Genomic DNA, 26,266 nt, shown 5'->3' with positions numbered 1-26,266 from the left:
CGAGTCCCTTAAGAAGTGATTTATATTAGAGTGTTAAGATAATTTGTTTTCTGTGAGCTTAATAGTTCAGCTTGCTGGAGTATTCATTTTATTTCTTAAAACAGTTATGGTCAAATGAGTACATGGTGATTTTGCTCTCATTCTGTAATATTCAATAATCTCCAATAATTTCTGATACTTTTTTCAAATAACGTTTCATGTTAAGATGACATAAAAAAGAACTTCATAGTAATGTTACCAACCTATTTCAGGCATAAGGGAATTACACTGAAAGAACAGATTGTTTTCCAGTTGTGACAGCCTTACAGTCACTGTACATCTTTTCAACTGTTAGTAAGTCCTCTTGGCTCACTTTTCCGGCTGTATTCAGGGTCTGACACTGCTCAGCTGTAGCTGCTGCAGGTGCTGTGTCAGTCCTGGTCCCGTGTGCCGACCTCTGGGGAGATCAGCATCATGACTTCCTAACTGTCTCTGCTCCGATGCTTGCCTCCTTATGGCCTGTTTTCCATACGGCAGTTACAGGAAGCTCTCATAAAAGGAAAATTAAATAACATCATTTCTCTACTCCAACCCCTCCCGGTTTCCCACTACATGTAAAATTGTAAACTCCCTACGGGAGCCCTCAGAGGCCTTACGGGATCTGGGCCTGCTCCCGCTCCAGAGCATTTGATAATGCTTCCTTTGACTCACAGAGCTGTAGCCGCTCCAGCCCTCTTTTGCTCTTTGTTTATAACAAGTTTGTTCTTATCCCAAGGCCCGGCACTGAGAGAAACCAGATTCATACAAGCTTCACTTTGTGTCTCCTAATCTTGACTTAAGAGGTATTACTGGAAATTATAAGATTTATTTTTTCCCTCTTTCCATTTCCAGAGGACAGAGACTTGCTTGGTCTTGTTGGTGCGTACAGGCCAGAATCAAGAGCAGTACCCAGCACATAGTAGGTGCTCAAAGAGTATTTTTAGGATCACTGAAAGGATAGATGAATGGATGAATGGGTATTGACACACATCTTTGGGGAATCTGCTCTCCATTACTCCTTTGCTTTCCATGATGTCAATCATCACTGTGATTTTTCCCACCTGTTAAGAATCAGTGCTCTGTTATTTTTGTCACTGAAGATCCAATCCAATTATGTTCCTCTTTTTCATGTAAGATGTACTGACAAACATTTTATAGAGCATTTAAAGACCTAATAGCTGTGGCTCTTCTTAAGAAGTAGGAGAATGCCTTTCTAACATTATTCCTGTGGGAAGCCCTCCAGAATACCCATTTAGATGCTTCCTACTTTCTATTATTATAGCACTTTGGTTATAATACTATCATACTCAGTTCACTAGATGATAATAATTGCTATTTATATCTATCTTTTTCATATTACCTAGTACATACTATCTACTCAATGATGGATGGATAATTGACGATTGGGTCAATGTATGGAATGGCAGATGTGGAGAGAATAAACACTGGCACACTGACACAGTGGAAAGCATTTATCTTCAAGATTTGCTTAGTTGTGGGGTTGACTGAATACAGCTCTGTCAGTACCCTCACTGTGACTGGCTAGTGTCAGGACTTTAGAACAATGCTAGGGTTGGGAGAAGTAGGCAGTAAAGGAACTGCAAAGAATTATTAAGTCTGGATCTTCATTATTACCATGTTCTAACCACTGAATAAACCATATATGGACCATTAGGTTTATTCTTCATAGGAAACTTCAGTGGAATATTAATTTTTAAAATCATGGAATTTATTAGCGGTCAGATCAGGTACTAACTCTATCACTCAGTAGAAAGGTACACCATCTGTGCCTCAGGTTCCTGATTTATGAAATGGAGATATCAATATTATGGTTTGATTTTTTCTTATAATGTAAATAAGGATTGTTTGAATTAAGAGTTTTTGTGAGAGCAAATAAGACAATGTATGTTGGAAATATTATATTCATATTAATTAATGTTAATTAATATGAAAAAATTAATTTGGGTTTGCTGAAATTATCATTAGTTCTATTTTCACTATATCAGGCTCCCTGCTTCAACATATTAAGTGATTTTTTTCAGCTTTGAGAGTCTTGTTTTTTTTCTTTACATATAATAACTTTATTGAGATATAATTCACCTACTATACGATTCACCCATTTTAAATGTACAGCTCAGTGATTTTTAGTATATATAAATTATAAAGAATAAAAATAACCTTAGGCCATTACTATTATTATTTTAATCTTCAGCCCCAACTACTGGGGCAATCCCGGAACACACTATCTACCATTAGTGATGTATGGGAATGTTGTACCGTTGGAAGTCAGTAGAGGCCAGCTAATAAGATCACTCACACACTGCCTAACAGTTACCTCATCCATTTCTACTTATGTTACAATGTACCAAAGTAATGAAATGGCATTAAAATAAAGAAGAATTGAGCTGAAATAATTTGTCTATTAAAATTCCACTCTGAGAGATGCTCTAAGGTTTATGCTACAATCATAGGAGCCAGCTATCTTGATTGGTCCCCTTGAGTTTTGAGCTGATATTGGTTTGCAAACAAAATTTGCAAGAGTTAATGGATTCCCACTTGACTCAACAAAAGTTTTCATCATAAATTATATTACTGATGATTGGAAAAAGGATTTGTAAATTAAATTTTTAAATTGTTCATTGGCATACTCATGTTAATTACATTGTTTCCTGTCCACCTAGGCTTTGAAGTAGAAAATATGACCTTTTTGTAAGCCCAAATTACATAATTGGTTTTGTAGATTCCTAATTACTAGAGTTGTGAATTTAAAGAAAGATTAAAGAAAAAGAATGTGTATTTCTTCAACGCCTTCTATATACAAATCACATAGATTATTTCATTTAATCCTTGAAACAGGATTTTATTATTCCAGATTTTCAGATTGAGAAACCATAACTAACCTCTGCCTTTAAGCTAATAAATGACATAACCAGGATTAATTGGGGTTTGCTGAAGTCATCATCTTTTCACTACATCGGCTCCCTGCTTCAACATATTAAATGATGTTTTTAAGCTTTGAGAATCATGTTTTTTTAAAATATAGCTATAGCAGCTTTATCGAGATATAATTCATATACCATACAATTCACCCATTTTAAGTGTACAATTTAAATGTTTTTTTTATATTTGTAGAGGTGTGCATCCATTACCATAATCAATTTTAGAATATTTTCATCCCCTCAAAAGGAGACACCATACCTATTAGCAGTCATCTATTCTTCTTACCCCAGCCCACCAAGCTTCAGGTAACCACTCATTTACTTTCTGTCTCTATATATTATTCTGGACAATTCATACAAATGGAATTACACAATATTTGGTCTTTTGTGACTAGCATTTTTCACTTAGCATAATGTTTCCAGGGTGCATCCATGTTTTAGCATTGATCAAATACTATTCCATTGTATGGATAAGCCATGTTTTATTTATCCATTCATCAGTTGATGGACATTTGGACTGTTTTTACTTTTTGGCTATTACAAATAATGCTGCTATGAGCATTGGTGTACAAGTTTTTTGTGAATTGATATTTTCATTTCTCTTGAGTATATACCTAGGAGTAGCATGGAGAATCATATGGTAGCTATGTTAAAACTTTTGAAAAACTGCCAGATTGGTTTCTACAGCAACTGCACCAGTTTTCATTCCCATCCAAGTGTTTGAGGGCTCGATGTCTCCACATGCTCACCAACAGTTGTCATTGTCCATCTTTTTTATTACAGTTATCCCAGTGACTGTGAAGGGTCTCATTGTGGGTTTGATTTACATGTCTCTGATAAATAATGATTTTGAGCATCTTTTCATGTAAACACATGAAAAGCCAACAGCAGTTGGCTACTGTTTATCTTTTTTGGAGAAATGTCTATTCAGATCCTTTACCCATTTTTAAACTGGGTTGTTTGCCTTTTTATTATTGAGTTGTAAGTGTTGTATGTACATATAGATATATAGATATATAGATGCTCTTTCTGTTTCTTACATGGATGCAAGCACAAATATATGCATGTAAAACATGTTTATTTGTATAGATATACATGTATACATATGCCCATGTGTATACATACATACATTTGATATATCTATGCTATAACTTAATGTCAAGTGCTGATACATATATTGCATGCATGTTTTGTGTGAATGTGTATGTGTTATTCTATGTCAGGTGCTAATAAAAGTAATAAAGCCTTATAAGGAGACAGAGAACTCTGGTAGATTCTATTTTAGAAATGGTGATGAAGGAAAGATTCTCTGATGTAGTGACATGAGAAGAACCCTGGCTGCAATGGGGATTGAGCATTCCTGGCAGAGAAAGGAACAAGTGCAAAGGCTCTGTGGTGAGAGCATACTTAACATAAAGGAACCCAGTTCAACTGGATTGGAAGGAGTGAGGGTAAGGTTAGAGGAGAGGGACGAGAAGTGGTAGTAAGGGGCCGGATTATGCTTACCCAGTGTGCTACACTGTAGATATGACTTTTACTTGGAGCTACAAAAATATTGGAAGGTTTTAAGTAGAAGTTTCATGTAATTTAAGTTTCAAAAGGGCCACTCTGCCTGTTGATGTGGTAGGGGTAAAAGAAACAACAAGATTGGTTAGGAGACTTACAGATTTCTGCCAAGAGGTAGTGGTGGCTTGGATTAAGAAACTATAGCTTTGATAAATGATCAGCTTCTAGATGTAATTTGAAGGTAGTTCAGACAGGAGTGATGGGCATTTAAATCCTTGTAGTCATTCAACAAACCTTTACTGAATGACAAAGGCAGGTTAGACCTTATTCTGGATGGTAGGGACAAAGCAGTGAACAAAAAAGACAACAAAAATGAACAAAGCAGAAAACTGGCCCACAAATACCTTAGTAAGGGAAATAGATAATAAGTGAAGATAAATAAAAATAACATCTTGCATGTTAGAAACTGGTATGTGCTAAAGAGTAAAGCAAAGCGGAAAAATGGTATTTTATGCTCAGTCAACAGAATTTAATTAAGGATCAGATATAAGGTAAAAGAGAAAATGAGGAGTTGGGATGTTGGCCTCTGTAGCTAGAGGAATGGAGTTGCTATTTATTAAAGTGGTAATTGTTTCTGTATTTTATTATCCATGGGCTTGGGGAAACATTCTTGTGAACATAGTTTTTTTTTTTTCTTTTAAATGACTTTAGGATCCCTCTCCAGTTGTGCCTTAACACATATTGACACACTTTGTTCCAAAAATTTTACTAATTTATATTGGTACGGAAAGCAAATGACTATTATCAGTTTCCCTAGTGTCTTGTCAGCAATGGATATTTTTATTTGAAATGAAAGATGCAAAAGAATATTTATGTACTAGCATAAAATAGTACCTTTTTTATTTTAAATTCTTGGTCATGGCGAATATTAAACCACATAAAAATAAGTAAGTTTTTACTAAATTTATCTCACCCTTATTTCTTGTTTGTTAACAATTTTTATCTTTTATCTATTGGGATACTAATATTTATCTCCATAACCGTCAACTTAAGGAGGATAGAACGCTATGTTTATAATTGGAGACTCCACCCTTTTTCATTCAACAAATATGTTAGAATTTTTATGTAACCCAGTTATTTTTTTTTAACTTGTGTATATTTTATGGCTTCAAAGTTTCCTAAATCATCATCTTTCCAGTGCTGCAAGAGGCAGTATTACATAGCGGCTAGGAATGTAAGGTTTAGGGCCAGATTTCCTGGGCTCTCCTGCCACACACCAAATGTGAGACCCTAGGTAACTGCCTACATTTCCTCCCTGGTAATGAAGGCTAGTAACAATACTTTTAAAGGATTTAATCAAATGTTATGTGAAAATAATATGGCAGCCTTCCCAGTGCTCAGACTAAAAACTTTGGAGTTATTGTTGACTTCTCTCTTTTAAATGCCATATCCAATAGAATTTTGTTAGTTTTCCTTTAAAAAAAAATACATCCTCGGTTTGACCATTTCTTAGTCGTGTTGCCACCCTGACCCGAAGCACATCCTCTCTACCTGATTATTGCAATAACTCCTACCTGGTTTCTTTGCCTCTGACCTTGGCCCCTTCAGCCTATTCTCATGTCAGCAGCTAGAGTGATTTTGTTAAAATCTGGTCAAATTCATTCTGCTCAAATTCATCCAGTTGCACTCTTTAACTCAGAATGAAAACCAAAATCATTCTGAAGGGCCCAAGCCCTCCCTGATATGCTCCTACTTCTTCCATTACCACTTTAACATGATACCCTGCCACCTTCACTCTTGTTCATTCCTCACCAGTCACACTAATCTGGTTGTTTGTGAACAGACAAGAAAGGCATGCTCCCACCTCAGGGCCTTTGCACTTGCTGTACCCTTTGCCTGTGATGCTCTTCCTACAGAGGTTCACTTACCATTTTGGCATCTTTGCTCCAGGTTAGCTCAGGGAGGCCATCCTTAACCACCTTATTTAAAATTGCAAATTGCTGCCCTCCCCTTTATCTACCTGGCCTCTTTTTTTTTTTTTTTTTAATTGATCATATCATCATTTAATAGATAGGAGTTATATTAGTTCTTTTCTTAATTTTATCACTGTCAACTTCATGAGGGTAAAGATTTTTGTTCATTTTGATTCCTACTCCCTTCAAAGTAGAATATCTCTGGTACACTGTAGATCTAGCTCAATATATTGATTTAATGAATGAAGTACACCTGATACATATAACAGTTAAATAATTATTAGCAATCCACATGAAAAAAGAAAACAAAACAAAACATCAGTTATAGGAATATTGTATATAAAGTTAGTGTGAGAAAAAAAATCCAGTATTTAACAAAAGAATACAAACTAAGTTAAGACATTTTTATGTTCAGGAAAAGTATATGTTAAGTCAGTAAGAGTAGAGATTTCTTGTTTCTGACCTGGGAACACTGTAGGAACCTTGCAAAAGACAAGACAGGAGAGTTAAATTTACATTACAATGACAGGAATTTGCAATCTTGCTAATAGTAAAAGGAAAAAAGAAAGCTATTATTATATACAGAAGAATCCTGTATAATTTCAAGAAAAACAAGAAGAAAGGCAAACATACTTACATTCCTAACAATAAAAGGAAATTTTAAAAATTATGTCACTTATGATCCAGATTTTCCAAAATAACAAGTCCATCTTTTTTTTTTTTCTTTTTAAATTAACTCATCTACTAATGACCAAGTTGTGCTAGACTCTGTAGTAAATTAAACACACATTAAAAAGAGATTGAACATGGTCCTGGGATAATTTTGTCTAAATTCAGAAAAATAAAAAGAATCACAAAAAGAAAGGAAGGCAGGAAAGAAGGAAGAGAAGGAGAAAGAAAAGGAGGGGAAAACCAAATGTGATGGAATTCAGGAGAGAAAAGGATCCATTGTATTTGGAGCTTTGGGGGAGGAAGGAGCTGAGGATCTGAAAAGCTTTCATGAAGTTGGTAGTATTTGGCAAGTCTTTCAAAACTGAGCTTTCTTCCAGCAAGATGATGATGTAAGGATGTTCCTGTTCCAGGAATATTTGTGTTACAGGAATTAAAGAGAAAGAAGAGAAACTAAATAAATTAAAATTAAGCTAAACAAAATATAAAAGTCTCTGCCTAGCAAATGTAATCGTGAATGGGATAAGGTTTAAATGAGTAGAAAATTTCTATAAATTGTATTTCTTGTATTCCGTAGTAAATGAGATCTATTAACATAAATTGCATTTTATCTTTTGTAAACATTAAGTTAGTAATCACACAGTTATTAGAGCCTAGAGGAGGACCCTTTGAGACCTTCTTCAAAAACCTCTATTACAGATGAGAAGACAGACTGCCAGGGAAAGCTTTGATGTAGGAATGTAGGACGGGGCAGATTTAGGCTGAGGAATCACAGTACTGTGACCTGCAGGTGGGTGCATGCTCCCAGCAAATGCTGCCCGTTTACCTACTGCTATTTAATCACAAAGGTCTCCTCCAAGCTCTCCAATATCAAAAGAAAGAAAAGGATGGGGAGAGAGAGGGAGGGAAAGATAGGGAGATAAGGAGAAAGGTAAGGAAAGAGAGGAGAGATAAAAGGAAAAAAAAGAGAAACTTCTGTGCCTTACAAACCAGCAAGCTGGACATGATGGGGTTTTGGTAACTGATCCAACAAATTAACTCCAAAATTTCAGTTTCTTTCTCATTCATCTGACACCCCACTCAATACAGGTCCAGGTTTTGCATTTTTTTCCTTCCGTCTAGACCATTTTTCCTCCAGTTACCTGTGTGACTTACTGCTTCACCTTCCTGCAATCTTTGCTCAAATGTTACTACAATTCTCTGTACTAAAATAACATCCTCCTCCCCACCTGTGACACCTCTATCCTTCCTTTCTGCTGTCTATTTTCCAGTGCACTCTCCACAAAACATGCTTGCTATTTCCTTAATTTGTGTTGTTTATTGTTTTTTTCCCTTGGACTTGATGTTCCATGACGGCAGGATTCTGTTTGCTGTTATATTTCTAACTCTTAAAACAATGTCTGGAATATCATAGGTGTTTAATAAATAATTGTTAAATGAATAAAATGTAATCTTCATAAATCAAGGGAAAACATTATAGTATATTCACAAACGTCAGTTTTGGAGTCAGATCTGAATGTGTTTGAGTTCTAGATGCACTCCTTACTGAATTAGTGACTTTGGCACGATACTTAATCTCCATCTGCATTAATTTATTTACTATTAAATGTAGGTAAAAAGCATACCCACATTTGTACAGATGTTATAGGGATTAAAGGAAATAATACCTGTAAAGTGTCTGGCTCTTAGAATGTACTCAACAACTGTTAACATCAATCAATGTTAGCTATTTTTAATAGATCTGGTTTTTATCCTAAGTGCTTAGAGCATTTTAACATAATTGGAAATTAATAACATACTAAGACATAATATTACCTGTCCAGTCTTAATTCATACCACTGCTAAGATTCGGATACTCTAGCTGTACATGGCATAATATATATTATAGCAGATTTTAAGCATTACTACTAAAAGAAATTACTGCATATATTATAAACAATTTTTATTCTGTTATAATACTAAGTCAAATGATTGAAATATTTAAAGCATTGTATATAGTTGTCTATGTCAAAATTTATGTTTGATAGGTGTTAACAGATGGAATAAAATAACTCTCCAAAACATTTTCATTTATTTGGAAAGGCTAAATATATACAATTCTGCCTGTGTTTGAATTTGAAGAGGTATTTCTATCATATGGAATACATATTGTATGAAGCACGTCAGCAATTCTTGGTTGTACTTACAGCCCCCATAGAGGCTTCTTGTTTTATACTCTTTTGCATTGATTACAGCTTATTGTTCAGATATATTCTTACAAGGTCCTACCCTTTTTATAATTCTAATAGTAATTAATTTTCAGTATTCTCTCCCTGTTTGCAGTTGTAGTTTCATTTCAATCCCTGATATTTTTTAAAGTTTTTTTCTTGTAATGTTTGTGAGAATTGCTTCTATAATTTCTCAGACTTCTGCCACTCTTCAGTCAAATTCACATTTAGAAAACTTTCCAACTTTTAAGAAAACAGATTCTCAAAATTAATAGTTTTTAATTAGGCGAATAAATGCTTGGGAATCTATTGAATTCTTAGAAATACCTTTATCTGGGGCACCTGGGTGGCTCAGTCAGTTGGTGTCTGCCTTTGGCTCAGATCATGATCTCAGGGTCCTAGGATTGAGCTCCATGTTGGGCTCCCTGCTTGGCAGGGAGCCTACTTCTCCAACTCCTTCTGCCACTCCCCCTGTTTGTGCTCTCTCATTTGCTTTCTCCTCTCTCTCAAATAAATAAATAAATAAATAAATAAAATCTTAAAAAAATATCTTTATCTTCACGTTCAAAAGAGATGATGAGTTTGCATAATTCTAATTTTATTTTCAAAAAGTTTAAGTCCATTAAATAGCAGAGATGCATTTAATTCTTATGAAAGTTACTGTAGTGTCAGTATTAATCTACTAACAGGGAAGCTTTCATGTTATCCCCCCCTTTTTTTTTCTTTTTTTCCTTACTTTTTGGATGGATGGGTCATAAGAATGTTATACTTGGTTAAACCTTGGAAAAGCATGAATAAAAGAGAGATTAGTACATTTAAAGAGAGAGAAAAGGAAGAAGGATAAAAGTGGATATAATTTTCTCTTTCTCTTTTCTAGCCCTAGGGAAAGATAAGGATTACATGGATGACTCAGAACATGCTAATTATGACCGATCTCGGCTAATCAAAGACTCTGTTCCCAAAGATAATTCTGAATCCAAGGCAAAATTGTCTAAGGTAATACAAAGTAAACTATCAATAAGTCACTTGAAAGCAGTATTTCTAAAACCTTTCAATTCTTTTCAATACTAATGTATATTTGCTGGAGAGGAGAAGAGGACATGCAGGTTAATATGTATCGTTAAGAACTTAAAGATGAAAAGTTGTATGTAGACATCATATTCATTTATGTTATCAAACATTTTTTAAAACAATCTGAAATGTAAAATTAACCTTTAGAGGGCTATTACCTCATTTTTTCATACTTTTTGAAAGGCAGCATGATTTCATGAGAGCATGGAATGGACCAAGATTTGAATTCTAGTTCCACTCCTTACTATTTGTGATCATTTGAGCAGGTTAATTAAACTCTCTGAGCATTGTTTTTCTCATCTGTAAAGTTGTATTATGCTGTCTGCTTGACAAAATTCTTTGGTGAGTGCCTGAGATAACCGTATGAAAATATTTAGAGCATAGTAAACGCTGATTGTATGGCAGGTTTTTATAACAACCTGGAAGCTAAGAATACCTCATTGAAACTCTAGTTCATCAGCAGATGAGTAACTGAGCTAGAGTTCAGTTTAAAAAAACCCTGGCTGCAGCAATCCCACCATCCCTCAAACAAAATGATTTTGTGGACTCTTCAAAGCATCTGAGCTTAGTCCTTTAATACCAAATACCATCCCTTTTTGATATGTTCCAAGACAAATTCTGGCTCAGTCCAAACATACTTTTTTCCCCCCATTATTTCCTATTGATTAAAGTGGGAGTACTTCTGTAAAAGAAATTTGCAGTTTAACCCAGGGAATGACTTAGCTTTCATGTCACTGCATGGCAAATAGTCCCATCCTTGAATATATATTTCTCTAATGTTTGACTTGGTTTGGCTTGGATTAGTTTTGCAAATCCCTTCATTAGTCACCACTAAAACATCAGAGAAGAAATATGGCAGAATTTAAATACTACTCTCATAAATTAGACCAATGTTAACAAATAGATATAGGAATAAATGCTTGTGTCAAATTTCTTCATTCCTCTTTTGTTTTATTTTGTTAAATGGGGTCAGTATTTTGTAACAATAATTCTTAGATTATTTTTAAAATCAGGGGTTCATCTATCCTCTGTTTACTTCATCTGCCTTCCTGTGTCTGTCTGATCAACATGGTGTTTAGAATGTTTCTACTACCTGTAAACCATTGTTCCAAGTCACCTGAGTGAAGGAAGAGTTATCAGAAATATTGAGGAAAAAAACAGATGTTGTTCCTCAAGATGCCCATAGCACCCAATAAGAAGACAACACAGTATGCTTTAAATAATTAGAAAATGAACTAAGATTAAATCAAGTCTGTCTCATCTGCTTCTCTAGAAGCAGCCACCAATGATACCTACCATGCCATTTCTGTTCAACAGTAGCCATTTCTCAGTCTCACTTTGACTAGACTTGAACTGTAGAATATGAAAGTTAAGAAGAACTTGTTAAAGGACACCTGGGTGGCATAGTCAGTTAAGCAGCCTACTCTTGACTTCAGCTCAGGTCATGATCTCAGGGTTGTGGGATCAAGCCCCAGGTTGAGCTCTGCACTAAGCAGGGAGCCTGCGTGAGATTTTCTCTCTGCCTCTGCCCCCCCCCCCGCTCTCTCTCTCTGCCTCTCAAATAAATCTTAAAAAAAAGAATAGTTAAACCTGCATGCCTCCCACCCCCACCACTCCAGCAACCCTCAGTTTGTTTCCTGAGATTAAGAATTCCTCATATCAGTGAGGTCATATGATACATGTCTTTCTCTGATTGACTTATTTCGGTGGGGGGTGGGAGGGATGGGGTGGCTGGGTGATAGACATTGGGAAGGGTATGTGCTATGGTGAGCACTGTGAATTGTGTAAGACTGTTGAATCACAGATCTGTACCTCTGAAACAAATAATACATTATATGTTAAAAAAAAAAAAAAGAAGAAGATAGCAGGAGGGGAAGAATGAAGGGGGGGAATCGGAGGGGGAGATGAACCATGAGAGACGATGGACTCTGAAAAACAAACTGAGGGTTCTAGAGGGGAGGGAGGTGGGAGGATGGGTTAGCCTGGTGATGGGTATTAAAGAGGGCACGTTCTGCATGGAGCACTGGGTGTTAATACGCAAACAATGAATCATGGAACACTACATCAAAAACTAATGATGTAATGTATGGTGATTAACATAACATGATAATAATAATAAAAAAAAAACCTGCATGCATGTTTTATTTTTGATGTTAAAATAAGAGAATGGTGTGTGATGATAGTAACAGACCAGTTGTTCAATCCAAGAAATGCCAGTGTAATGTCTTATTGAATTTGCCTGAATACATAATTTTCTGCTATTTCACTTCTACTCAAAATTTTTAAAAAAATGTCATGCATCACCTGGATGTTTTTAGACTCACTCTTTTAGCTTCTATTAAAATATGTCTACTTTTATCCTTTCATAGATTGGAGCACAGCATAAATTCCATTTGAACAAATGGTCTCATGACAAAAAGAAAAAAGTGTTTAAAAGCCAGTAACTGGTTACTTGCTTATCTACAAATGAAGGGCAAAATAATCTGCTTAGAATATGTTATTTGTGTATATTTGTCACAGGGAACCTCAAAGAGCAGTGACCTATATTTCTACTATTCTAGATATCCTTCCACTTATAAATTTGTCAACCTTCCTCTTACTCCATCCCACCACTAAATGATATGAGTATTTATACTCATATATGTGTGTATATATTAAGAGTATATACATTTTAAGATGGAACTTATAAAATTGACAAGATTTCTTCATTTTTGTGCTATAAAACAGCAACTTTCATATTGTTTAAATTAACATGTATTAATATATGTATAAGTTCTGTGGCTGAAGATCTGTACCTCACACATTATTTGGTTGGGGTAATTGTACTGATTGCATATTATGCAATGCATTTGATATTTTATTTCTTTACAAAAGTTACTCATTGGTAAAGGGATCATTTTAGAGATGACAGAACAAGTTTACAGAGTCAACAGAAAGGGATCAAAAATCCCAGGGGAAAGTGACTGCTAATGTAAACTATATTGTGAGTAATGATAAGTATTGGATTACAGAAAAACAAATGGAGCTTTCCAACAAAATTTGCCATCAGCTATAAACTAGGTTCATAGGAAATAACTCCAAATCCTCCAAGGTAGTATCTTACATTGAATTTATGAGGAAGTCTGTTGAGCTCATCAACTATAAAAACAAGCAAATCTAGAACTGTATGGAGTGTTTGATTTGTCAACTATTGTGCAAATGTTTCCTGAATGATCTTGACTCAGCATGGTGAGTTTAAATTTTGATCACATATCCATGGCTTATGAGAATTTAGTAAGCTAAGTATATTTGTAGGGCACTATAGTTTGTTCTAGAATTAATTTTTAGGACAAAGAGCTGTACCCTTAGGATATTCTACTTAAAATCATGAACTTTTGGGGGCACCTGGATGGCTCAGTTGGTTAAGCTCTGACTCTTGATTTCAGTTCAGGTCATGATCTCAGTGTCAGGCTCCGTGCCAAGCATGGAGCCTGCTTAAGATTCTCTCTCTCCTTCTGCCCCCCCCCCCCGCCCCCCCGCCACTCTCACTCTCTCTCTCTAAGAAAAACAAACCAAATCATGAACTTCTGGCATGTTTATACCAAGATACTTTAAGAAGTGAATAGAAATAAGAAGAAAATAAAAACATCTACGATATTGATATCAACTATGATGAAGTAGTATTGAAAAAGTAATAGTAAATAGTAGTAAATATTTATTTTATTTGGAAGCTACTATGTGCAAAGCCTGGCACTTGTAGAACAGAGAAAGGTGGCACACATAGACGGGTTTTGTTCTCCAGATATTGGGTGCTGTATGGGATGCACGCATATAAAGGGAGAAAGCTAAGAGGCTCTAGAAATGAGAGATGACACAAATTATGGGATCAGTCTAGATTTAGCTAGACTCAGGCTTTCTGGTAAGAGCCATATTTAAATAACTCAAAGGCACTGTGGTAGATGGAAAATAGGCCACAGTCTTTCTTCTCATATCCACTCTATTTTCAATGAGACATTACAGCATCTCCCATAAAGAGGTAGAATCATTAGGCTGGGGCCGCCTGGGTGGCTCAGTCGTTAAGCGTCTGCCTTCGGCTCAGGTCATGATCCCAGGGTCCAGGGATCGAGCCTCGCATTGGGCTCCCTGCTCGGCGGAGAGCCTGCTTCTCCCTCTCCCTCTGTCTGCCGCTCTGCCTTCTTGTGCTCTCTCTCTATCTCTGTTAAATAAATAAATAAATAAAAATCTTTAAAAAAAAAAAAAAAAAGATCTTTTTTTTTAAGATTTTATTTATTTATTTGACAGAGAGAGAGAGAGACAACGAGAGAGGGAACACAAACGGGGAGTGGGAAAGGGAGAAGCAGGCTTCCTGCTGAGCAGGGAGCCCTATGTGGCTCATCCCAGGACCCTGCCCAAAGGCAGACGCTTAACGAGTGAGCCACCCAGGAGCCCCTGGACTCAAAAGATCTTGCACTTGCATTCTTTGTCTTGGGACTCTGCCTTCAGCATGTAAACTAGCCTGCTTAAGGATGTGGATCAGAGCCTAGTGAGCAGTTGCCCCAATTGAAGCAAAAATGAGAGAATTCAGTGGCAAAGACCAGGAAACTCAGACCTGTAAAAGTCCAGCTGAGATCAGAAGAACTACCCAGCTGGGCCCAGCTACCCATAGAATCATGATCTAAATAAAAACTGTTCGCTAAAGATTTGTTTCTCGGCAGTAGGAAATGGATGCAGCCATAAATGTTAAAGGATAATGTGTTGGCTGATACCAGCTGATTGTTAACATAAAGTGAATTCTTCCTCAATTACTGAGAAGATTTGAAAAATTGTCCCTGGGTTTTCCAAAACATACTCAGATTGTCCATTTCACTCTACAGAGCCCAAGTATGTTTTAAATGTCATAACCTAAATAACATGGTAGCCTATCTAAAACATTCTGACATTATCTTTAAAAAAAAAAAAACTCTATTTACAAAAGTGTTTTCTTTGTCATAACGTTAAATCAGGGTAGAATTCCAAGATTACCTTCAGTTGAACTATGTGTCTATAGTTAGCAATCACAAATACCCACTAAAATTGGTGAAGAACTATTTTTTAAAGGCAAATTTATTTCTTTTTTTACATTTTGACAAAAAGTCTCTGTCACACCTACATGAACAAGAAATTTCAGGAAGCAAATTTGTAATGTAAGAAAAGGAAAAGTTCTATAAATCTGTAGACTGAGACACCTGCTCTGACTGCAGGCTAAGTTCTAGAATAGAGAGGCATTGTTTTTAAAACAGTTTTGGTAAGTATTGCCTTTTTCTGTCTCATTAATATCGAGAGCCTTGTGAATTACAATTAAAGAGAAGATCCTACAGCCATTCAATACACATAATAAAATAAAATTAAAAAAAAGATCCTACAGCCAACTGGATGATCCTCGGAAGCAAAATCCCTCTCTCTGTCAAAGAGCCGTGCTGTACACACTAGCTGAGGTCTCTACATGTGGGTAGTTTACGGGGAACATTACAGTTAGTTTAGGTGAGAAGGAACAAATCTGTGAAGCAGAACCATGGTTTCTGAAGTGGACATTAATGAAGAATTTCCTGCTGCTACTATCTATCCCTCAGGATGCCGAAAACAATTGCAGGTGTTATCAATAATGAATGAGTCTGGGAATATGAGTCTATATTCCAAATTACAGTGACTTCTCCTCTTAAAGGATGCTGGGTATCAAAACAGACAGGAAAAAGGTTATGGATCAGGAAAATCTTGACATGAATATTTTAGCAGTTCATTAAATTTAGATTTCAAAGCCATTCAATTTGACTGTGTCAACTGGCTTGGCAGATGGTGTTCATCTTTAACTCAACTGGTAGCAGGAATAATTCTCTATTAAGGCTGGAGACACATCATATGTTGGAGAAGGTGAGAGTGGTCTCCTGCAATATGTACCTTTCACATTGGCAGCTATTTCATGGGCCTCAATGGCTCTTTGCCTTCAAATAATGTACAGGGGGGGTGCCTGGGTGGCTCAGTCGTTAAGCGTCTGCCTTCAGCTCAGGTCATGATCCCAGGGTCCTGGGATCGAGCCCCACATCGGGCTCCCTGCTCGGCGGGAAGCCTGCTTCTCCCTCTCCCACTCCCCCTGCTTGTGTTCCCTCTCTGGCTGTGTCTCTCTCTGTCAAATAAATAAATAAAATCTTTAAAAAAAAGAACAGTTTAAAAAAAATAATAATAATGTACAGGGATCATTAGTATTCTGAACTTGCGTATTTTTTTCCTAGCAATCGTGAGATAATGATGACTTAAACTATAAATGACTGAACTTAGCCCTATGGGACTGCCTTAATTGACAAGATTATATATGAAGTTAAATGCTAATTATTTGTATTTATTGGGAGAGTCAGTTTCTAAGGAGAATCCTAATATTTATATAACTTTAGGACCTGAAGTAATATTTTTATTTAATAATACCATGGTGGGAAATGGTACCCTAAATATTTAATTTTCATATATATTATGGAATATACAGCAAGTTATCTTGGTCTGTTCATCTTTTTGGCCAGCGCCTTAATAAATTTATTTTTTTGGGCTCCTGGGTGGCTCAGTTGGTTAAGCGACTGCCTTCAGCTCGGGTCATGATCCTGGAGTCCCTGGATCGAGTCCCACATCGGGCTCCCTGCTCGGCGGGGGGTCTGCTTCTCCCTCTGACCCTCCCCCCTCTCATGTGCTTTCTCTCTCTCATTCTCTCTCTCTCAAATAAATAAATAAAATCTTTAATAAAAAAAATATTAATAAAAAAATAAAAAATAAATTTATTTTTTTTGCCTCGTATAAGAGGACTTCTTTCCAGCAGCCCAAAAGATGCTTGGTCTTGTCTGCAGAGTCTTTGTCTCGCATAGAGGAAAGCATTATCCTCCCTGCAACCAGAGGAGGCATCTCCTTTCCTTTTGCCATTTAAGTACTTACTTTGACCATCAGAAGCCTTCCCTAGTAAGTACTGGGGACTTGTGCTACACTAGCTGATTGCTGGTGTAGGTTTTACAGAAGATTTAGTATAAGATTTTCTAGAAGCCTTCCACATTAACTGTAGATTGCTTAAACCTAAATGTGGTGTGTGTGTGTGTGTGTGTGTGTGTGTGGTGTGCGTCCTGATAAAGGCAGCATTTCACATCAGTGATGAAATATTGGTCTTTCAAACAGTAAAAGTCATTAAGGGGTTAAGCTATTTTTAGATGTCTGCTGAACATCTTACACCAAAATGAATTATTGAAGAGCTAAATAGTTAATAAACTCAGAATGAATACCTAAATATAAAATGAGCGTTTTTTTTCCTAATCACAGAACAGTAAAATGACCTTTCTAAATGGTCTTTTAAAACCCACAATGAAATCGATCATGGAAGCCTTGATAGATTTGACTATTTACATACTAATCAGTGTCAAAGTTACAATAAAGTTAGAGTAAGGGATAAACTTAAGATATGATAATGAACTGACACAGTATAAATTATACAGGCCAAACAATAGTTCATATTCTTAATTTATAAAGATATAATAACATAATTGATAAATACAAGAGTGAAAAAAATTGAAAAGTGGTGTATTTTAACACATAAAACTATTAGCAGTACTAGCAATTGCAGAAATACAAATATCAGCAATGTTTTTTGAACCAAATTAGAAAAGAATTTTGAAAAAATAGTATTGACACTGTAAACTGTTACTTAGTATTGCCTGCTGGTAGATGTGTATATTGATTCTCATTTTCTGGAAAACAGCTTATCAATAAGGATTAAAAGCCTTAAAATAATCTTATCTTTTGACCCACTTCTAAGAATTTATCTGGAGAATATAATTAGATGTCAGCCCATAAAATTATGTTTAAGGATGTTTCTCACACTGTAGTTTGTGAGGGGTTGGCGGTACTAAACACTTAAATGTTTGAGAGTAAAAGGTAAAAATAAAAATAACAATGCTCTCAAATAAGACAATTGAAAGTAAACTTCCAAACTAGTTAAGAACAATGGGAAATAGTCATAATGTGTGATTATATAAAGAGGTTGTTATAAAAAGCAACATGTACAGTTTGATATCAATTATATAAAAATATGTTATTGAGAAAATATTCAGAATTATACACAACAAATTTTTATAGTGTTTATCACTGGGTGGTAGAATTCAAATGGCATAAAGCTCATTTCATGTATTCTTAAATTTAAGCCATAGGTATTATCATATTATCCCCATTTTAAAATTTTACACAGCTAATAAATGACTAAGGCAAGATTTGAAAAATAAGATGGTTCTGTTTCTCGAAACGATGTTTCTGCTTGCTACACTAGCAAGACAAGAACAGTTCAGGACCTCATGTTTGCAGTTTGGTAACCATCATAATTAGCATTTCAGTTTGTCCCGCTAATATGCCTTAATCACTTATACTCCAGAAGCTGTGGTAAACACTTTGTATGCATTATCTCATAACTTCCCATAACTCAGTGAAAGTAGTAGTCTCATTTTAGTAATGAAGAAAATAAAGGTTAAAGATGTTAAGGTTTCTTGTCCAGTCTCTGAGCTAGACAGGAACACAGCTGGATTATAGCATGTCTCTTTGATTCCAGAACCCTGTGCCTTTTCGGACTCCAGTTAACTGACTTACAGTTAACTGTAAGAAGTATACTTACATATTAATCACACCTTTATAAAACCTTGAAATATTGCTCTGAAGTAGGCAGCTCTGCTTTTTTTTTTTTTAGATTTATTTATTTATTTTAGAGAGAAAGAGTGAGCAAGCTGGGGGAGGGGTGAGGGAGAGAGAATCTTGAAGCAGACTCCCCACTGAGCATGCAGCCCGATTCTATCCCACGACCCTGAGATCATGACCTGAGCCAAAATCAAGAGGCTGCCCAACCAACTGAGCCACCCAGGCGCCCCTCTTCTTTTTACTGTGTGGCTAACTCACAACATCCCAGAAGTGGTTGACCTGTTTGTAATTTACTTTTGTATCAACAAATAACTAAGTAAAAAGGCAGGAGTTTGTTTCAACTTAATATTACCCAACTTTAGCAAAAGTAGCCACAAGGGAGAAGGTGTATATTCTTTGGGGTTACAGAATAATCAGTGGATGAAATATTTTCAAATGCACCTACCGTATAGAATGGGAACTCCCCTTGTCAATCAGAAAACAAAACAAAACAAAACAGTTCAACAGCTATGTCTAGAACAGTGGAACAGAGGGCTAGGAAATTAGGACATGGAGACATTTTAATTATGAGAGTAGATTTAGGTGAGGGATGAATTTCATGAGGTTGATGTCTTTAGTGCTATATAGGAAAAGATAGGCCTACTTAGGAAGTCTTATTTCATAGCCAGTATAAGTAAACAAACAAGATGCACAGATATTTTCTCTCTGCTGACACTAATGTTTAGGTAATAAGATGTATAGGAGCCCTCCTGAATCATCAGCTAACTGGTTTTCTCCATGAGAGATCTTTTGCCTAAGCCTCCCTGGAGTACTTAGCTCTAAAATGAGAGCTGCAATAACTTGTCTGCTGACTTTGTGCATCTGTTTATGGGATGTGAAAGTACACTCCATAAATCAGTGTGTCAGCATACCAGTTAAATGGTTCAGATAATTGTTCTACTTGATATTTATACATTCCATCAATGATAGGCTCACATCAAGCCAGTTCTCTGCTTAGACATGAAGGCTGGCAGAGAAGCCACATCAAGACATATCAGATAAAGGGCTAGTATCCAAAATCTATAAAGAACTTATCAAACTCAATACCCAAAGAACAAATAATCCAATCAAGAAATGGGCAGAAGACATGAACAGACATTTTTCCAAAGAAGACATCCAAATCGCCAACAGACACATGAAAAAGTGCTCAACATCGCTTGGCATCAGGGAAATCCAAATCAAACCCTCAATGAGATGCCACCTCACACCAGTCAGAATGGCTAAAATTAACAAGTCAGGAAACGACAGATGTTGGCGAGGATGCAGAGAAAGGGGAACCCTCCTACACTGTTGGTGGGAATGCAAGTTGGTGCAGCCACTCTGGAAAACAGTATGGAGGTTCCTCAAAAAGTTGAAAATAGAGCTACCATACGATCCAGCAATTGCACTACTGGGTATTTACCCCAAAGATACAAATGTAGGGACCCGAAGGGGTACATGCACCCTGATGTTTACAGCAGCAATGTCCACAATAGCCAAACTATGGAAAGAGCCTAGATGTCCATCAACAGATGAATGGATAAAGAAGATGTGGTATATATATACAATGGAATATTATGCAGCCATCAAAAAACCCCCAAAACTTGCCATTTGCAACAACGTAGATGGAACTAGAGGGTATTATGCTAAGTGAAATAAGTCAATCCGAGAAAGACATGTATCATATGATCTCACTGATATGAGGAATTCTTAATCTCAGGAAACAAACTGAGGGTTGCTGGAGTGGTGGGGGGTGGAAGGGATGGGGTGGCTGGGTGATAGACATTGGGGAGGGTATGTGCTATGGTGAGCACTGTGAATTGTGTAAGAATAATGAATCACAGACCTGTACTTCTGAAACAAATTATACATTATATGTTAAAAAAAAAAAAAAAAAAAGAAGATAGTAGGAAGGGAAAAATGAAGAGGAGGAAATCGGAGCGGGAGACGAACCATGAGAGACGATGGACTCTGAGAAACAAACTGAGGGTTCTAGAGGGGAGGGGGGTGGGAGGATGGGTTAGCCTGGTGATGGGTATTAAGGAGGGCACATATTGAATGGAGCACTGGGTGTTATATGCAAACAATGAATCATGGAACACTATATCAAAAACTAATGATGTAAAGTATGGTGATTAACATAACATAATAAAATTAAATTAAAAAAAAATAAATGAACCATTAAAAAGAACCCTAATGTTATTTGAACACATTTAAAGTCAAATTTACTCATTAATATCCCACCTCCAGGCTCCCCCCCGCCCCAGCTTATGTGTGTAGCAGAAGGAACACAGGATTGGGAATTGGAACATTAATAATAATAATGCTAATATTAAATAACTACAATGGCTAATATTTATTAAGGACTTTTCAGAGATTTTGTTGATGATCTATATTGTTTTAGCCTCACAACACTAAGAAGGTAGAGTCTGTGTTTATTCCCATCTCATAGGTGTGGAAATGGAGTCTCGGAATGACCAAGTGATTTCCCTATTAATATATGGTTGGGGAAGAAGTGAGCAGGAACTATATAGTGTCCACCACACTGTGAAGCACTGGGCTGTGTTGTACAGAGTAGAAGCATGCACAAGGGACTATAGAAGCCACGAGCCAAGTGTGTCAGGTAGAGAACAGGTTCACATTACTGGGGAATGAATTATCGTATGCGTTAGAGACCATGAATTTTGTGCTTTCCTCAATGTTTTATGCTTAAGAAAGAATACAATTGAAACTGAGACTCCTGTGATCCTAATAAACTATAAAATACCTGTCCTTTCTGTGCTGTTTCTAGCCCTTCGCCTTCCCAGGTCCTTTTCCTCCATTCCCACCAGCATGCAGACTTCTTAATCTCACCCAGTGAGCCCATCAGAATATGAATATTTTGAGCAGCTGTCACTCTTCTTAAAAGAAAAAACAACAACAAAAATAAAGCTCTGTTGTATTTATTAAATGATTTCTGATGCTTGTGGGCTTTTTTTAATTGAGTCATTGCTGTTGATTTCCTTGCAAGATACAAATGAAGAGTTGGGATCAGGGTCTCAGTCATGGAAACCTGGATGATTTGATTAATCCCTTGATGCCACAGGCAGTTTAAACACAAAGATTACAATAATCTACCCTTTGTTGTTTAAAGGTTTCAAACTATTGTGTGAGGTTAAAATTTCCTATTTTGTGTCTTACCGGAAAATCAAATTTTAAGCACGTTGATTAATCCGAGGCCATATCAAGGGAGTGGCTGTTTCTTCAGTGTCTTGTCAGTCCCAATTACAAGCTGTCCTGTGGAGGCTTTCTTGACAGAAATAAATGTAATCCTCTGTTGCATCTCACCATGTGAATGTTAACCCAGAGGGGGACAAAAATGTTCAATTTTATTTATTTATTTTTAGATAAAAGTTACTTCTATTGCTTTCAGATTACAATCACTTCATTATATGCAGCCCAGAGCCAATATGATGCATATTGTCAAGTTTAATGGATGCAGGATTTTCCAGAAACCACAAAGGTTTCTATTGTACCTTTCCGCCATGAACTAGAAAATAGGCAAATTTCCTTGAAAGTCTGAAAAAAAAAAAGGAAATCCTAGTGAACACCATTCAGCTATCAAAAACATTTCCTGGCTCACCAATAAAAAAGTTAGTTTTCTTTGCCAGACCACTATTATTCAGACTGAAACATACCTCCTACCTTTTATGTTAATCTGCCCAACTCATTCAAATAACATAAGAAGGTGCAATAGATTCTTAAAAATTGACAGTAAAATTATCAAAATGTCACTGACATTGTATGACTAAATGCCACTTAGGTGAATCATCCATAGAAACTATTAACCAATGACACAGGAAGGCATCCCTCAAACCCCACCTCTAGGCAACCCTCTTAAATCAATCAAAAAAAAAAAAGAAAGAAAGAAAAAAACCGATGAGAAGTTCTTATAAAGAGATGAGTTGTCTTTTTTTTTTTTTAATCATTATGCAGACTCAGGCATTTAAAGAGTTGTCTAAAAACCCTCCAGTCAAATGCTTTGTGCAGCATTCAATATGTAACACTCTAGCTAATGGAAAAAAAGCAGGCAGTGGAAGGGAGAACTTTCTGTTGTCATGCTGAAGAGTGCTTTAAAGAAGATTGTCATTTGCAATTCTGTTGTCAGCAATGAAGGATTCCAAATGCAGCTGAACCCAGAATTCTGACCGTGGTATGTTTCAAAGTACATCCATCTAGGAATTCTATATTACTTTTCTGTTTCCTTAAAACTATGTAGAGAAGCCAATTAAGAATAATTGATATTGGTTTCAGAATGGGGGATGAGTGTATCTCTTATTTCAAAATATTAGAAATGCATTTTTAAAAATAAGAAATATATGATCTAAATTGTTATATTGTGATCATCTATGTTTATCTTGCATGTAAAACAAATGGCACCTCCCTGAAGTTCTGATTATTTTTAAATGCATTTGATTATTGGTTTCATTGAAATCGTTACCAATTCTACTGTAAAATTAATTCTTGATTCAAGAATATATAAAATACAATTATTTATAAAAGTATGTATTTTTAAAATGTTATTATGAAATTATTTTTATACAAGATATTTTAGTAAATAATTTCAGTCAAAATAGAAAATCTGAGAAAAACAACTGAATTTAAAGAAGCATAACTCGCAGCATAACATGTTAAAGTAAACAAGTGACACAGCTGTGGAAGTCACTGTGATTTAAGCTATGAAACAAAATGTTTCAACCGGCTAGCTTTACTTTCTCATGGTTTTAAAGGTGGTAAAATTATTATTGTTTCCATTCTAGAGGCTTCATTTTAATTTCTTTGTTTAAAAATATTAACTGCTTCCCTTTGGAGATCAGAGGTTCAGTTTCTAAATCTGCATTTATGGTTAGATCACTTAAAATGGATATGGAAATAAGTGTTCTTTAAGAAAAAGTAAGTACTTAAAAGAGTCCTTATATAGTATTTAAAATATAAAAATCAGTGAACAGGAAAGGTATACTCAAATATATTCTCTGTGGAAGTAAATTACTAAGATGATGTTTAAAGCTCACATATTTTTAAAATGTTTATTTCATTGAGAACCCACCAGAAATCATAATCTATGCTCCATCAGAGACTGTTCTACTTAGAAGGGCTTGGCTTTTGGTTTTCTTTAGCTGAACCAGAAAACCTTTGATTTTGAGTAAATAAAAGTGGTTGGAGAGAGAATAATAGAAGATAGCCTAAAAAGCAGCACTTAGTGCAATGCGTATCACATTATAGAAATGCAATCAGTATTTTGTTTCTCTCCTCTCTTTTTAGTTCCTTCGTAACTTTTTAAAAGAATATTTACACTTGCTTCATAATTTTGACTCTTTCAGTGGATACATACATCTTATCGTATGGTATTCAAAGCCACATTTTATCCACTTATGCAGGTCAGATAACTCAGGTGTTTGGAATCCAGTCTGAAGTCTTGTCTTCAATGATTAATTTTTGATCTTTTCTGTGACTCCATTGATACTGTGTTGCTCAATGAGCCAGCTCTATTTTATAGGACACTCCAAATGTGAAAACCTAATGATTCCCCTTAAATAAAGTAACTAAAATCACCATGGTAAATTTCAACTCAAAGGCAAAGTGTCGGATAAATCATCCAGATCAATTCATTGTTTGAACCATCTTGAGAGAAGTAGGAAATGCAAATGTTCCATAATTATACCTGAATTTAACTGAATTAATACTCAACCATCAGTATGAAAGTAGCTTTATATTTGAAGACTCTTTTCAGGAAAGAGTATGTGCTGCATAATTATACTTCATATTCACAAGAAATATGCATGTTTTACTATCTTAAAAGCTAATTTATAAGCAGAACTATCACTAATTATTAGATTAAAATATATAAAAAATTTCTTTTGGGGACATTTTTTTCTTTGATAAAATGAGAGACTACATTTAGTGATATGTAAGTGATACACTGTATATCACTAGACCTCACATTCTAAGAAATTTTGGCTGCAGCCACTTCTAAACAAAGTAGGTATGTTTTTTATTCTAACAAGATACCTTACAGCAGTTGTTGTCCGACTGAGAATAGCAGAATCACTTGTAGGGCTTGTTAAAAAAACGAACAGATGACCAACCTCGACCCCCAGAGCTTCCAATAACAATAATTCCAGTTGAAGCCTGATAATTTGCATTTCTAACAAGTTCTCAGATGACGTTGATGCTCCTGGTGCTGGCCCTACATTTGAGAATGACTGCTTCAAATTTTCTCTTAGCCTCTCCAGTGGACTCTGCATTTTGGGAGCCTACCATGTGCCAGACTCTATACTTAGGCTGGATATACATTCGTGAATAAAGGAGGCAAAATCTCTATGCTGGCAAAGTTTGTAGTCTAGTGGAGGAATCAGAAAATAAATAAGTAAACCAACCCAAATATCTGTTTACAAGTTGTCGTTAAGTGGGTCTTTAGTAGAGGAAGGGGAGCTACTTGGGGCAATCTCTCAGAAGAGATTAAAGACAGGAAATGAAAGAGGGGAGGTCAGCTGAGGAGGGAAGAGTGGGAGAAGGAGGCATTCCCGGCAGAGTGCCCTCGAGGAGGGCCTTGGGGTGGGAAAGAGCTTGGTGTGTTTGAGAAACTGATATGTGGCCTGTGTGGCAGGAACACAGAGACTGAACACCAGGATGGCCGAAATGAGAGGAGAGAGAGAGGTAAGCAAGCGCAATGCTGTAAAGGCTTGTGATGGGGAGTTTGGATTTTATTCTCACTTTGAAGGGTTTTGAACAGATGTCTGTTTTCATGACATCACTGTATACATGAGGGTGGGGGAACAATGGTGGAAAGTGGGGATGATATTACAGCATTCCAGCCGGAAGAGGACTATGCTTTAGCTGGGAGTGGTTGCAGTTGAGCTGGGTGCATCAGTTTCTAATATCAAAATGTGGAAACCACTTAGATATCTAACCACAGAGATGACAATTATTTAAAAAATCACCTTGAGGTTGATTATAATGACATGGAAACGTGTCAAGGAAATAAAAAAAGAAAGCAGTTTTGAAAGCAAAATTATAATTGTGTGTGTGTGTGAGAGACCAATTATAATAGTAAGATTACAGGTGATTTTTATTCCCTTTATTTTTTGTGCAATATGAAAAGAGGCCCATTATAAAATTCCTAAATTCAAATATTTAATGAGAAAGAAAAAGCTATGACTTT

The 26,266-nt window shown here is 35.9% G+C and overlaps 1 protein-coding gene across 1 annotated transcript in view; it reads left to right on the top strand.

The window, feature by feature from the left end:
- ANO3 (anoctamin 3) overlaps window positions 1-26,266 on the top strand; it is a 272,413-nt gene that overhangs the window by 82,948 nt on the left and 163,199 nt on the right. The window contains exon 4 of the mRNA XM_078058286.1: window positions 10,190-10,308. Within this exon, the coding sequence (XP_077914412.1) occupies window positions 10,190-10,308 (119 nt within the window). The remainder of the gene's footprint in view (window positions 1-10,189; window positions 10,309-26,266) is intronic.

The sequence above is a fragment of the Halichoerus grypus genome, chromosome 11, assembly GCF_964656455.1.
Source record: "Halichoerus grypus chromosome 11, mHalGry1.hap1.1, whole genome shotgun sequence".
Classification (NCBI taxonomy): domain Eukaryota; kingdom Metazoa; phylum Chordata; class Mammalia; order Carnivora; family Phocidae; genus Halichoerus; species Halichoerus grypus.
The sequence above is the reverse complement of the archived record's forward strand: the minus strand, read 5'-3'. Positions and strand labels throughout refer to the sequence as shown.